Here is a 12712-nt window from a genome sequence, read left to right as displayed (position 1 = left end):
ATGGGAGGGAGCTGTGGCTGTTACCAGCTATGGTGGAATGGAGGCCAGGCAGGCCAGCAATGCACCCTCCTACCGCAGACACACGTGGCCCAGCCAAGACTCTGGGCTCAGAGGAGAGCTCCAGGGGGTTCAGGGGTGAGAGTCCCCTGGGCACTTACCTAGGCTGGCATCTCCAAAAGGTGAGGTCCTGCTGATTTGTGGGGGCCCCACCCAGCTTCCCACCCTATCTTGCTTGCCCTTGCAGATGCCTTCGGGCTGGCTGGAGGACACCTCCTTCCTAACCAGCCCTTCTGTTGCATCTCCAGTGGAATCTGCCCCATTTTAGAGGGAGACCTGGAGGCTTGGGGAGCTATTACTAAAAGTTTGGGGAAGCCTGCCTTATTTTAGTTTAAAAAAAAACAACCAACAAAACTAAAGCATAAACATTTAAAAAAACTCTTTCACATTCTATAGAAAAAGATTTTTAAAAAGGGTTTTGGAGTCAAGCTGCTGCTGACTAGCTGTGAGATGTCAGACAAGCCCCCAAGGTGACCCGTGCCTCAGTTTCCTCTTGTGACGGGCAGGGAAAATAGTGGAGCCAGCTTTGTGGGTTTGCAGTTGGCTGAGCAAAATGAGTCAATAAGGCAGAGGTCGGTTCTCGGCTGTGTATTGTTCCCGTCTGTGGCGGGATAGTCTCTGGGTGGGGGTCATGCTGTGCTCCGCAGGGAGTTGAGCAGCATCCCTTAATACGGCTCGGCCCGTTAGATGTCAGGAGCGCTGTGCCTCCCTATTGACGCCCCATAATATCTCCAGACGTTGCTAAACATCCTCGGGGGGGGAAGGGTGCAAAATCACCCCTGGTGGAGAATTCATGATCTATAGTAAGCTTTCAAGAGCGGTTAACTGGGACCACGATTAGTGTTACTTGATCACGCACACACATCTGCAGCTATGTGCGTGTATGTGCATGCATGCCTTTAAGCTGCATACCACATGGATGAGGTCCCTTGGGCTGCCATAAAAGATAACTGCACCTGGGTGTCTTCAAACGACAGAAATGCATTCTCCCATAGTTCTGAAGGCCAGAAGCCCAAGATCAAGGTGAGGAGCGTCCCTCCTCATCTCTTCCAGCTTCTGATGGTTCCAGGCGTCCCTTGCGTTGGACTTTGGGTCCACCCGGATAATCCTTAATTTTATCTACGAAGACCCTTTTTCCAAATAAGGTTTCAGTCGTGGTTTCCAGACTCTAGGACAAGGACATATATATGCATATACATGTGTGTGTGCATGCATGTATTCATATACACATTTGGTGGGGGGGTATTGTCACCATTCAGCTCATGATAATTTTGTTTTGGCTCACTGGTGTTCAGTTTATGGAGCGCCAGTCACGCAGTGCCAGACGCCAGGCATCCAGCAGTGCGTAAAGCAGCCGAGCTAACTAACTCCAGAGACAGGCTCACCAGCAGTTCGGCCCACTAGACAGGATCAGGCCAGCTACGTGGGACCCTTTTAACTTTTCTGGTAGCTACATTTAAAAATCATTAAGAAGAAATAGGCAAAATTAAATAATATCTTAACTGTAGTCCTGTATATCTAAAAATATCATGGCGACAAGTCATCAACATTTAAAAAGTTAATGAGGTATTTTACCTTCTTTTCTCATGCCCAGTCTCCAAAATCTGGTCCATGTGTGGCCTATGACTGCACTATAAGCCAACATGCTCATCACCCTGTATTTTAAATATTTACTTACTTTACACAGTGCCCTTTCTGTCTATAAGCATATCCATAAATAATGAACAGTGGAAGGGGAACTGTATTCATTTTGGTATCCTGCTTTTTATAAATATTTTATCATAAGCATTTAACACCTAGGTCATTAAAAATTCTCCCTGACCGTTATGTTAATGGATGGGTAATTTTTCATAATGAATATAACTGTTCTCCTATAATGGGCATGCCCATGCTTGCCACATCTCTCTGTCACTTTTATAAATAGCACTGACGTGACTGTTGACAGAGTATTATTACCTCTTTTATTATTTTTAGACAAGAGTCCTGGAAGTCATACCTTGTCTTCTGCAATTAGCAATATCTTGAAGATCATTCCTTATAGTACTGCTTTGGTCATGTCAACAACTACATAGTACTTGATCGTTTCTTTAGCTAACCCTCTAGGAATAGCTAATCAGGTCATCGCTAGTATTTGATTGTATTAAAAAAGCCACAAGGACCACCCCTGCACGTTTCACATCCTGGCATGTTTTTCTTGGCATGCCTTCCTGCAAGGGTGATTGTAGGGTCCAGCAGCAAGAAGCCAGAAACAGCGTAACCCCAGTTAGAGTTGAGCAAGGATGCTGACCACTCCTTGGCTTGGGGGCCCCCAGTCTTGTGGCCAGACCCTGTTAAGCCGCCCTGCCCATCTGTCTGCAGCTGGTGGTGCATGTGGGGGTGTCGGGCATGGCGACCACGGTCACACTGGAAAAGTGCGGGCATAACAAGGGCTACAAGGGCCTGGATAACTGCCGCTTCTGCCCCGGCTCCCAGTGCTGTGTGGAGGACGGACCTGAAAGCATTGACTCCATCATCGACATGGACGCTGTATGTAAGAGGGTCACTACGCTGGGTCTGGATGTGTCAGTGACCATCTCACAAGATGCTGGCAGGTAAGGGACTTTGGGGTGAGTGAGGGGGTGTTCCCTCTTCCACTGGCCTAGGTTGGTGTTGAACAAGCCTAATATGTTAACTTTGGCCTCTGTGGGCTAAACGCTCATCATGCGTGAGGTATGGAGCTAATTCTGCAATTCATTATAATGGATCTGTGTATGTCTCCCCACTCAGGTCCCTGGGTCCCCACCTGGGTGCTGCCCCAGCCGCCTCCCTGGGCGGCTTCTACCATACCCTGATGGTCCTCTAGGCAGTTGGTTCTTGTATTCATTTCATGTGGCTTCTATAACAAAAACCATGAACTTAGTGGCTTAGGACAACAGAAATTTATAACCTAAATTTATTTATTTTATTCGGAGGCTAGAAGTCCAAAATCCAGGTGTGAACAAGGTTCATTTCTTCTGGATGCCCCGAGGAAGAATATGTTCCCTGCCTTCCTCCTAGCTTAGGGTGGCTGCCAGCAACCCTTAGTATTCCTTGGCTCACAGATGCATCAGCCCTGTCTCTGCCCCTGTGTCCACATGGCCTCCTTCCCAGCATGTGCAGTCACACGGCCTTCTAATGAGGACACTAGTCACTGGAGTTTGTAGTCATACCAGTCTAGTCCTGTATGACCTCATCTTAACTACCTCTGCAAAAACCTTATAGAAGGTCACATTTTGAGATTCTGGAGGAACATAATTTTGGGGGAGAAACCATTCAGCCTATAACAAGGTCTTTGCTAAATTGAAGCCAGTTGGTGTCCCTTTCTTACTTAATCCTTAATATCCTTTTCTTTCTTACTTTCTTAGAGCTCCTACTGCACCTAGAATAAAATCACAGCCTCTTCCCACCATCCACAGGTGCTGTCACCCTCTCCTCACCCACTGCATTCCTGACACACAAACCAGTCTCCCCTGTTCCTCAAACACGCTAAGCTCCTTCTAGCCTCAGGGCCTTTGCACATGCCATGGCCCAGAACTCAGCACCCTCTGACAGTGCCTCTTAGGTGTTAGCTCCAACAGATTGCCTTGGGGAAGCCCCGCCAGACTCTCAGACCAAGTCGTATCCTCTTTGTTCCATGTCCTGTCAGCACTGGGAACCTCAGTTTCCCTACAGTCTGTATGTTTCTCCAGCCCAAGGGCAGCAGGTAGCAAATTCAGTTGACTATCTGAATGAAGGAGTGACTGCATTTGTCATGAGACTCTTTTTAAATGAATTTTTAATTCCACAGATAATTCCAGAATATATTCTCCTATGTTCCCATTGTGAAAAATCATCTTGCCCTCTCTCTTTATGCCCAGCCGTCCTTCTGTTAAATCAGATTTAAACTGCAAAATCTCTTATTCACCCACATGTTTCTGTGTGTGTGTGTTAAACATTTGGTGTAGGGGGTTAGGATTTTGTCCCATTTCACTCTGTTTTCACGTGGATGGGCTTCCGTGTGTGTATTTCCTGGGAGTTCCCTTCCTTGGTCTCACTTATGGGCCTGCAGCCTGAGTCCTGGTGAGTTGTGCATTTTCCTCCACATCTACCATATGCCTTATAAACAGCCGTATAATATTCCACCGTGTTCATTAAGCCACTCTCCCGTCAATGGACATGTAGGTTGTGTCTTTGTCTGGTCAGGCCGCTATAAAAAAATTCCACAGACTGGGTGGCATGTAAACAATGGAAAGTTATCACTCACAGTTCTGGAGGGTGAAAGGTTCAAGATCAAGGTGTTTTGGTAAAAGCCACCATCCTCCAGGATGCAGACAGCTGACTTCTCGCTGTGTCCCCACAGGGTGGGAGGGGTGAGGGTATTCTCTGGGGTCTCTTTTATAAGGGCACTAACCCCTATCATGAGGACTCTTACTTCCCAAAGGCCCCACCTCCTAATACCATCATACTGGGAGTTAGGGGTTCAACACATGAATTTGTGTGGGGGGGGCTTTCATACCCTAATCTAATAGGTTTCTTCCAATTTTTTCCACTTACATATTTAACACTGCAGTGAACAACTTATTCATCTATCTTGTGCCCTCATGCAGATGGCTCCTGAAGGGAGATGCGAAAAACGATCAATAGCAGGTCATAAAGTCTGTGCATTTGTAATTTTAGTAGCCTGCCAAACTGCCGTCCCCTGGGGCAAGTTGCATCCCCACGAGCAGTAATTGCACTGCCTACTTCTTCACATACACAGCAACACTTGGAGTTATTGTTTTGTTTTTGTTTTTTGTTTTCGTGTTTGCCAACCTTGAGGGAAGGGCAGTATGGAATCCTGTGCATTTCCAGTGAGTTGGGGGTCTTATGGTAGATTTGGATGGAAGCCATCGTGTTGGTTCTTTGACTCTCTGACCCCCTTTTGATCTTCCTCCTGCCCCCCACATCCTGTGGCTTAGGTACCTCTGCGACTTCACATACTATACCTCTCTGTACCAGAGCCATGGCCGCTCAGCCTTTGTTCACGTGCCCCCGCTGGGCAAGCCGTACAACGCAGACCAGCTGGGCAGGGCGCTGCAGGCTATCATCGAGGAAATGCTGGACGTCCTAGAGCAGTCAGAAGGCAAAATCAACTGCTGCCACAAACACTGAGAGCTGTTCAGGCCTCCCAAGACCTCATCCGACAAGGAATCCAGGGAGGGACATCCACCGCCAGGGCGTGGCCAGGAAGGACAAGCCCATCGGCTGGGGGTCTGGTTTGGATCATTTATTCCAGCTATACTCCTTCTCGTCCTTTTTCTCGGCAAAAGCGCTGTCCATTTGAAGGACACAGCTGAAGATTTTTTAAAATCTAGTCCCTTTGCATCTGGGGACACAGCTGCAATGGCTGGGAAGCCAGTGGGCTGTAATTTCTGTAGAGAATCCTAATTGGGTGGATTCTGCTCTGCGATCCCATGGCGGGGGCCACCTGTTCACCTGCTTTTCTAAGTCTGGTGCAAGGATTCAGAGCTCCCTCCACCCATAACTGCTTTTTTCCCAAACCGGAAAGCCTCTTGAAGAGTTTTTGCCCTGTTCCATGTGCCAACACCCTGGACAGCCCAGGAGTGGGCTGCCTTCGCATGTGGTATGGGCTCTTTCCTTTCTTATTCTCCTTTTAAAAACAGTAGTGCTAGTTTGGGCACAGAGTAATTTATATTCCTTTGGTTAAAATGCAGGCGTTAGCCAACAACAAAAGTGTCTTTTCTCTTTCCTGGGGTGCGGCCCCTTCTGCCTCCTGTCCCATAAGCTGGATGTACGTCTTGGATCAGGAGCTGACGCGGAGTTGCCCTTCCTTGGGGCGGTCGGCAAGGCCGAGGGCCCGGCTGGGAGGGCCCAGGGAGGGCTGCTGCCCCCGGTGGTTGGAATGGTTGTCTGATAACTTTCAACTCCAGAGCTCTGAGCCGTACCGCAGGGCCTCCAGAGCAGGACCACTGGGGGAAGAGCAGACCTTGTCGTTTTAACACGCACATGACTTATTTTTTAATATGTAAAAATCTGTAGCAGCTGCAAAGCTTCCTCACATCTGGCCAGGGTTTTTGAATTCTTGGTGCCGGGGCCCAGCTTCTTGTTTTCCTTAAGTAGGGGGGCCAAAATAAGGCGTGGGGGTGGAGTTTGCCGAGCTCCACGCACGCAGCAGGTTTGAGCGGGGATGTGGCAGGGAAACCAGTGGCCTTTTGTGTAGCCGCCATTTGGAGACAGGCCCCGGACTCAGGAGTGCATTTTTATCTCACTTCCTGGCAACACTGAACTTCCCATCCAGGGATGAGAGTGATATCGCTCAGCAGGCGACTCAGCTGGACCTCAACATCCATCAGAAGGAGAGAAAGTGACCTCAGCCACGAAGCCACCTGAGGAAGGACACACATTTTGGAGTGCTTTTATTTTTTGGAGAATGCGTGGTTTTACCGTTTCCCTGCGTATGAAGCATACTGGGATCCAGTGCCTCTTGTCCCTTCCTGTTCCAGTGACTGGGATGGTTCCTGCCTCTGCTGAGCTGCTCTGTCACTTGGGAATCAGGCCAGTGGGTTTCTGAGTCAAACACATTTTCTGAGTCCTGGGTTTTCTCTGGAAGGAGAAAATGGACACAGATGGTGGCTTGGGGTCAGTGGTTGGCAGTGGTTGTGGACTATTGCCAGGAGGTTGAAGTCACTGGGATTCTGCTCACCTGCCATGCTAGCCCTCCCTATGCTGGAAATACCCCTTCTGCATCTGCAGTCTCCTGCGAAATCTGAGTGTGCAATGTCATTGTATCCTCTTGTTCAGCTGGCTTCTTTGAGCAGAAGTTGTGATTCTTTTGAACATGGGGACCTGAAGACCCAGGGGTCCCTCAGAGGTCTTATTCAGAGCAAGAGATGAGGCTGCATCTCACTCTCCTCCCCAAAGTTCTGATGTGCAGGGCTCTGAGGAGGAACTGCACGTAAGCAAGAAGGAGAGGGACATAGGGGAGTGGGGTGCCAGAGGTGAGTCAGGCCTGAGCTAAGCTGAGCACCTGCAGGAACCCAGACACGCCATCCCCAAACCCTGCAGTTTCATCTCTCTTTTGTCTTCATTCCACCTTTCTGTTTGAAGCACCATGTGGTTCGGCTGCTTAGAGATTAATTATTGTCTGAGCATTGTTGAGTGTGCGTGTGTCATTTTTTTGTTCCTGTAATGGTTTTAGATTTTCTCATCCAATCAAACCAGAATCCTGTCCTTGTCCATGATGTAGAGCATTTAGCTCGTTTTTATTTAATCAGCCATTAAACATTTCATCCACTCCCTGCCAGCTTTTTTATTTTCTAGTTTAAACTCTTTCTTGTCTTTCAGGCCAACTCATCTGTCTGTGCATGGTCTGTCTGTGTCTGCATTTGTTGGGTCTCAGACTAAAATGTCCTTGTGTGAGAAGGTGGGACGAAGTCCTGTTCCTTCTCCCTTGTCACCTGCAGGGAATCTCTGGGGGTGGGGGTGGGGGACAAGGAACAGGGCAAATGGTTGGGTTGGTGGAGTGGGTGTGGCCTGGCAGATGCGGAGGAGGGAGATGCCAGAAGAGGCGGGTGCGGTGGGTGTTCATGGATGAATGATGGGCTGAGGGATGTAGTGTGGAGGCTGGTGGGGGAAAGGTAAGGAGTGATGCATGGGGGTCCTGCAGGAAAGCAGAGGGGCCCTCTCCCTGGTGGGCCCCTGTTGGGGGTGCTGAGGGTAGGGGGTGGCGGCCAGGGACAGTGAGATGGGCGTCTGATTACAGCATCTTCTTTAGGATACCAGAGCCTCTACACCTTCTACCTTAATTTTTTAACCCCTTTGGGTCCCCCCTCCCCACCCAAAAGAAGGTCAGTGGTATGTGCATGAATAGATAGCCTGAAAAGGAAATAAGAAAGAGTAGATAGAAGGAAAGAAAGAAAGGTGGTAAGAAGCAGGAATTTGACTTAGTGGTGTCCCTCCTTCTCCCTGCTGGCCCCCCTGCTCCAATCAAGGGACAGCCAGTGTCCCCTGGCCACCAGAAGAGACAGGGCCAGGAGGGGCAGGGGGGACAGAAATCACAGCCTTCCAATCAGTGCCAGATATTTGGGGGCAGTGTCCGATTGCAATAGTTCCAGCAAAGAAAATAGCTTTCAGCTGCTCTGCTCTTTCCTGGCATTGAAACTTCTAGAACAGACAGGGCCTGCTCAGGGGAACAGCTGGAAAAGTAGATTCAAGATGCCTTTTTGTTAAATGAGAAGTTTCTTCTGGGAAGCCAGGCCAGCTGGGGTGTGTGTGTCCACCTGTGTGCCTGTGCCCACCCAGCAGAGGTGACGGCAGGAGAGGGGAGCTGCTCGGGGAGATGGGCACCACACCCACCTCTTTTTGGCTGCTGCTGTCTAGACTACTGACGTTTGACCTCTCTACCCCTCGGAGTGTCTAGACCCAAAAGTCCCTTTGAGGGATGGTGGGACAAAGCCCCATTCTTCTCAGCAGCCCCAGCCCCCCACCTTGAGGTGGCGGGAAGCATTTGTCAGCTGGCAGGCTGCCTCCTTAGCAGCTCGCACCCCATGGCCACAAACCCTACTGTACTCGTGGGCTTGGGGGGAACCGAGAAGAGCTTTGTTTTTATATCCATTCCGTATCCCTGCTCCGGGCCCAAGTGCCTCAGAAGGGCCTGTGGCTGCTGGCTGGGGGGAACACATCTCTGTTTTCATGGTGAGAAAGCAGATTAAAGGCCAAGGTCCCCTGAGACCCATGGCAGAAGGGCTGTTTGGGGTGGGGGGCATTTGCTGACATCCACGTTTTGAAAGTTAATTCCTGAGTGGACCCTGAACAGACCCCCTAAGGACCCTGTCCTCTGGTTCAGGATGGCTGTCGCAAGCTGAGTGTCGGGGGCTCCTAGCCCCGAGTTGCTTCCACCTTCAAAACCCGCGTCCCCTCCTCCCTCGCCTGCCTTCCCTTCCGCTGCCCAGAGACCCACCGAAGTGCCTGCCTCGCCATCACACACGGGCACGGAGCAGACGCACAGGACGGGACAGAGAGAGGCAGACGCGGCCTCTAGGAGGTGGTCCTGGCTCCCCACTGCAGGGCCAGGGGCCCCCACGCTGTTCGCGGGGCCGGGGCCTGAGGCGAGTGGCTTCCGCGCCCACACACTCTGTCTCCTGGAATCCCAGGGAGCGCTGCTGCGGCCCTGGGCCCCTCGCTGCCCAGGCTCTTGGCCGCAGTGTCCCCGGAGCTGTGGGCGGCCCCGTCTGGAGGTTGGGAAGCAGAATCGGGGTCCTGCCTGCCCCAGGGGTACCTGGCACGGTCCCGTGGCTCCCCCAACATCTCAGGTGTCTATTTTGTCCTAAATGTCTCTGGAGGAAAAACTGCCGAAGGTGGCTGCGTTTTCTGTCCCCCACGGAGCGCCCAGCCCCTGCAGCTTCTTCCTGGCCCCCCGAGTTCCTGAGTGCCTTGGCTGAAACCCCACGTCTGGGACCCCCAGGCTGGGGAAGGGTCTGCCAGACTTTGCAGGGGGCTGGGCCCTGGGAGACCCCAAACTTGACACCCAAAAAGTGAATAAAACAGTTGATGTGTGTGATTTTCTCGTGTGTCTCTGTGAGAGGCTGGCATCCCCCAGGGTCACCCTCAGCCTGGGGGGGTCGGCTGGTGGAGGGGCCCCAAGTCCCTGGGATTTCTGCTCCCAGTGTGTGGCCTGGTGCACAGCTGATGTCTGTTTTGAGTGTGCTGAGTGAATAAGGATGAGAGGAGTTCTGTACTGCCTGGTTTCCCTCTCACAACCCAGTGCCTTTGTTCTGATGCACAGAGAGGTTAAGTAACTTGCCTGAGGTCGCACAGCAGGGGGAGGGAGGTGGGATCTGAATCATGATGGTGACCCCCAGTGTGTGAAAAATTCCCACTCACATACAACCCTGTGTGGGGGTGCTCTTGCCACTTTTTACAGGGGAACAGGCTTTTCCAGGAAGCCCCTCATCCCACAGCCAGGGAGAGGTGTAAGGGAGAAGTGGTGGGGAAGTGAACTTCTCTGGAGCTGAGCAGTTTGCAGACCGGATGCAGGAGCTGGTCATTCCTATGTCAGAAGGAATGAAGGTCAGAATAGACTTTTGAAACCAAAAGGGCTCAGCAATAAAGGAAATGACTTGTCCCAGGGATGTGGATCCCAGAGGTGGGGTCACCTCCTCAAAGTCCCTGGGGATCCAGGGTCCTTGAACCCTAGAGGAAATGTCCATAGCCAGGTGGTTTTGCTCCTAAAGCCAGCTCTTTCCGTGGCCCCTGGGCATGGGCTGCTGTTCCAGGTGTGCCACATGGATGTTCCTGTTCCCGTGGCCATTGGAAGGGGTGGCTGTATTCTGTGTGTCCTTTTTAGGTGGGGAATCCTTTCCTTGAGTCCTCTCCTCCTTGGCCTGACCCCACGTGTACCCTACAAGGGTCAAGCCAGGAGGCCAGGCTGGGTGTGGAAGGCAGGGTGCCATCCAGTGCAGGAGGTTTTGCCAATGGTGTAGGGCCTCAAGGTCTGGGGAGGGGCCATCGTGTAATTCAAAGGGCCATGGGATAAGGGGGGACACCTGGCTCACTTTGCTTCCTGAGACCTCAGTTTCCCCATACTCATGGGCCTTTTGTGAGAATCCAATGAGATTCTGCTTTTATGGCCCTTAACTGGGTGCCTGGCACATAGTAGTTGTTTAATAAATACAAGTATTACTTTCTCTTCCAGGAAGCTCTCCTGGCTGTCCAGGCACCTCCTCTGCTTGCCACAGCTGCCTTGGCAGTTTCCCATCACATACTCTGGATAGTAACTGACCGGTTCTTCAGGAGCCAAGGAGGGTGGGCGGGTCTGCCTGGGGTCCCCTGTGTCCTCTGCATCCAGCACGGCGCCTGGCCAGTATTAGGGTATTAGGTGTGCAGCAAACTGCAGGAGAGGGCAGGAGGAGGTGAGCGCTCTGTGTTCCATCGTAGGGCCAGCAGGGGGTGCAGGGAGGCGCCGGAGCCTCCTAGGAGCAGAAGGCACTGCCCCAAAGGCCGTCCATTTCCCCACCCCTGCAGCCCTGGCTCCCTGTGGCTGCAGTCACAAAGCGCCTACTGTGCGTTGGTTCCTGCCTTGGTGACACACCAGGGATCCAGCAGCTCCCAGGCTGTGAGGGCAGTGTCCAGGTCCCGGCTGCCATGGGGGTTGCGCAGGCCCCAGACGGGTCCACGGCTGATGCAGGGAGGTACAGGCTCAGAGAGGCCACGCTTGGCCCTATTCATCAATTTCTCTCTGCTCTCGCCTGGACACCCTGTCTTACTTGGATGTGAGGGTCTTGGGGCCCCAGTCTCCCCCTTCCGGTCCACACCATCCTGGAGATCTGACTGGGCTTCTCCCAACCTCTCACACGCTCCATGGCTCCCCTTTGCTCACAGGAGAAAGCCAACTCCTCTGCTGGATATTTAAGCCCCCGTTCACTGGTCTCTGCTGACCCCAGACTGTCCCCTCTGCCTAGGATACCCCACCCCCCAGCCTCCATTTTACCCTCTGGAGAACTCCTATGTCGCCCTCAAAACCCAAGGTTTGGGGAAATGCCAGTTATCTTAGGCCACTGAGTGTGGCAGACTTTGGTAGGCGTAAGGGGGACAAAGTACCACACCAGAAATACCAAACAGGTTCTTCCTCACGCCCTCTAGAACCTTCGTATCCCCGCCTTCCTGCACTGGCAGCCTGCCAACGAGCATTCAGCAGTTTCTAGGAGGAGCGCCTCAGACCCGCTCAGACACGCCAGGTCCCCCCGGAAAGGGAGAGGGGCAGCAGGCTCAGGCTGCCCCCCTTCCACTGTGTGAGGCTGAGGGGGGCGGGGTGGGGAGCAGAGGCTGAGAAACTGAAAAGCAGAAACGCTGAGAGGGCAAAGGAGAGAGAAATTCAGGAGGCAGAGGAAGCGTGGAAGGGTCCTAAACATCGTCATCCCCAAGCTCTGTGTTCAGGGCGAGAGCGCGGGGCCAGAGAAGACCGCAGTCTGCTGAGGATGGGGTTTGGGGCTTGGCTGGCACAGCTGGGCACAGGGCTGCCTCGCCCCGGGCCTCAGTTTCCCCCGTCACAGCGAGCCGACTCTCACACGCCCCTGGCAGGGCTATGGGCCATGCTCAGCCAGGGTCTGGCATCAGCAGGCGGCTCATAAATGCACGCCGTGGTTAGCAGAACCAGTACCAGGGCGCCGCAGTTGCGGGGGGGAGGCGCAGGGTCACCCCGGCCGAAGCTTTCCGGGCAGCAGGCACGCGGGGACCTGCCGCCTGACGGCTCAGCTGACCCACTTCCTGCCTGACCCGGGCGGCCCGGGGGGGCCCCCCGCGGCCAGGAACCCACACAGCCGGTCCCAGGGTCTGACCCAACCACTTCCGCGCCAGGCGGCCCGGGCCTGGTGACTCACACTCAGCTGCCCCCTCCCCGCCCCCGCCGAGCACTGCTGGGGGAGCTGGCAGAGGCCCAAAGCCAGAGCTCTGGGAGGTCACGGCCGGACACGTGGCTCAGCAGAGCCGTACCCCAGCCCTGACTGCCTGGCAGATGCAAACCCACCCTTGACAAAGAAACAGTGAACAATTAGAGGGTTTGGGGACAGTCAACTCAATCACAATTTCAAACCTTTGGACGCCAAAAAAATCCGTAAAGGAATCGGACAGAGAGGGTATCCGCAAGGCATTTAACTAGCTT

General features: G+C 52.8%; 2 protein-coding genes across 10 annotated transcripts in view; one reads left to right on the top strand and one right to left on the bottom strand.

The window, feature by feature from the left end:
* The window catches only part of LSM4 (LSM4 homolog, U6 small nuclear RNA and mRNA degradation associated), a 112218-nt gene that overhangs the window by 48161 nt on the left and 51345 nt on the right, over positions 1 to 12712 (bottom strand). The gene's annotated exons all lie outside the window — the stretch shown is intronic.
* PGPEP1 (pyroglutamyl-peptidase I) overlaps positions 1 to 12712 on the top strand; it is a 53778-nt gene that overhangs the window by 19455 nt on the left and 21611 nt on the right. For 4 of the 8 annotated variants that reach the window (XM_036893546.2, XM_057489963.1, XM_057489959.1 and 1 more), the window contains 2 exons: positions 2416 to 2648; positions 5013 to 7350. In XM_036893546.2, the coding sequence (XP_036749441.1) occupies positions 2416 to 2648; positions 5013 to 5205 (426 nt within the window). In that variant the 3' untranslated portion in view covers positions 5206 to 7350. Of the gene's footprint in view, positions 1 to 2415; positions 2649 to 5012; positions 7351 to 7398; positions 7488 to 8899; positions 9614 to 12712 lie in introns of those variants that run through there. The other 4 variants (XR_008993040.1, XM_036893563.2, XM_057489958.1 and 1 more) reach the window with 4 other exon arrangements.

This window comes from Manis pentadactyla, chromosome 12 (assembly GCF_030020395.1).
Source record: "Manis pentadactyla isolate mManPen7 chromosome 12, mManPen7.hap1, whole genome shotgun sequence".
Classification (NCBI taxonomy): domain Eukaryota; kingdom Metazoa; phylum Chordata; class Mammalia; order Pholidota; family Manidae; genus Manis; species Manis pentadactyla.
The sequence above is the reverse complement of the archived record's forward strand: the minus strand, read 5'-3'. Positions and strand labels throughout refer to the sequence as shown.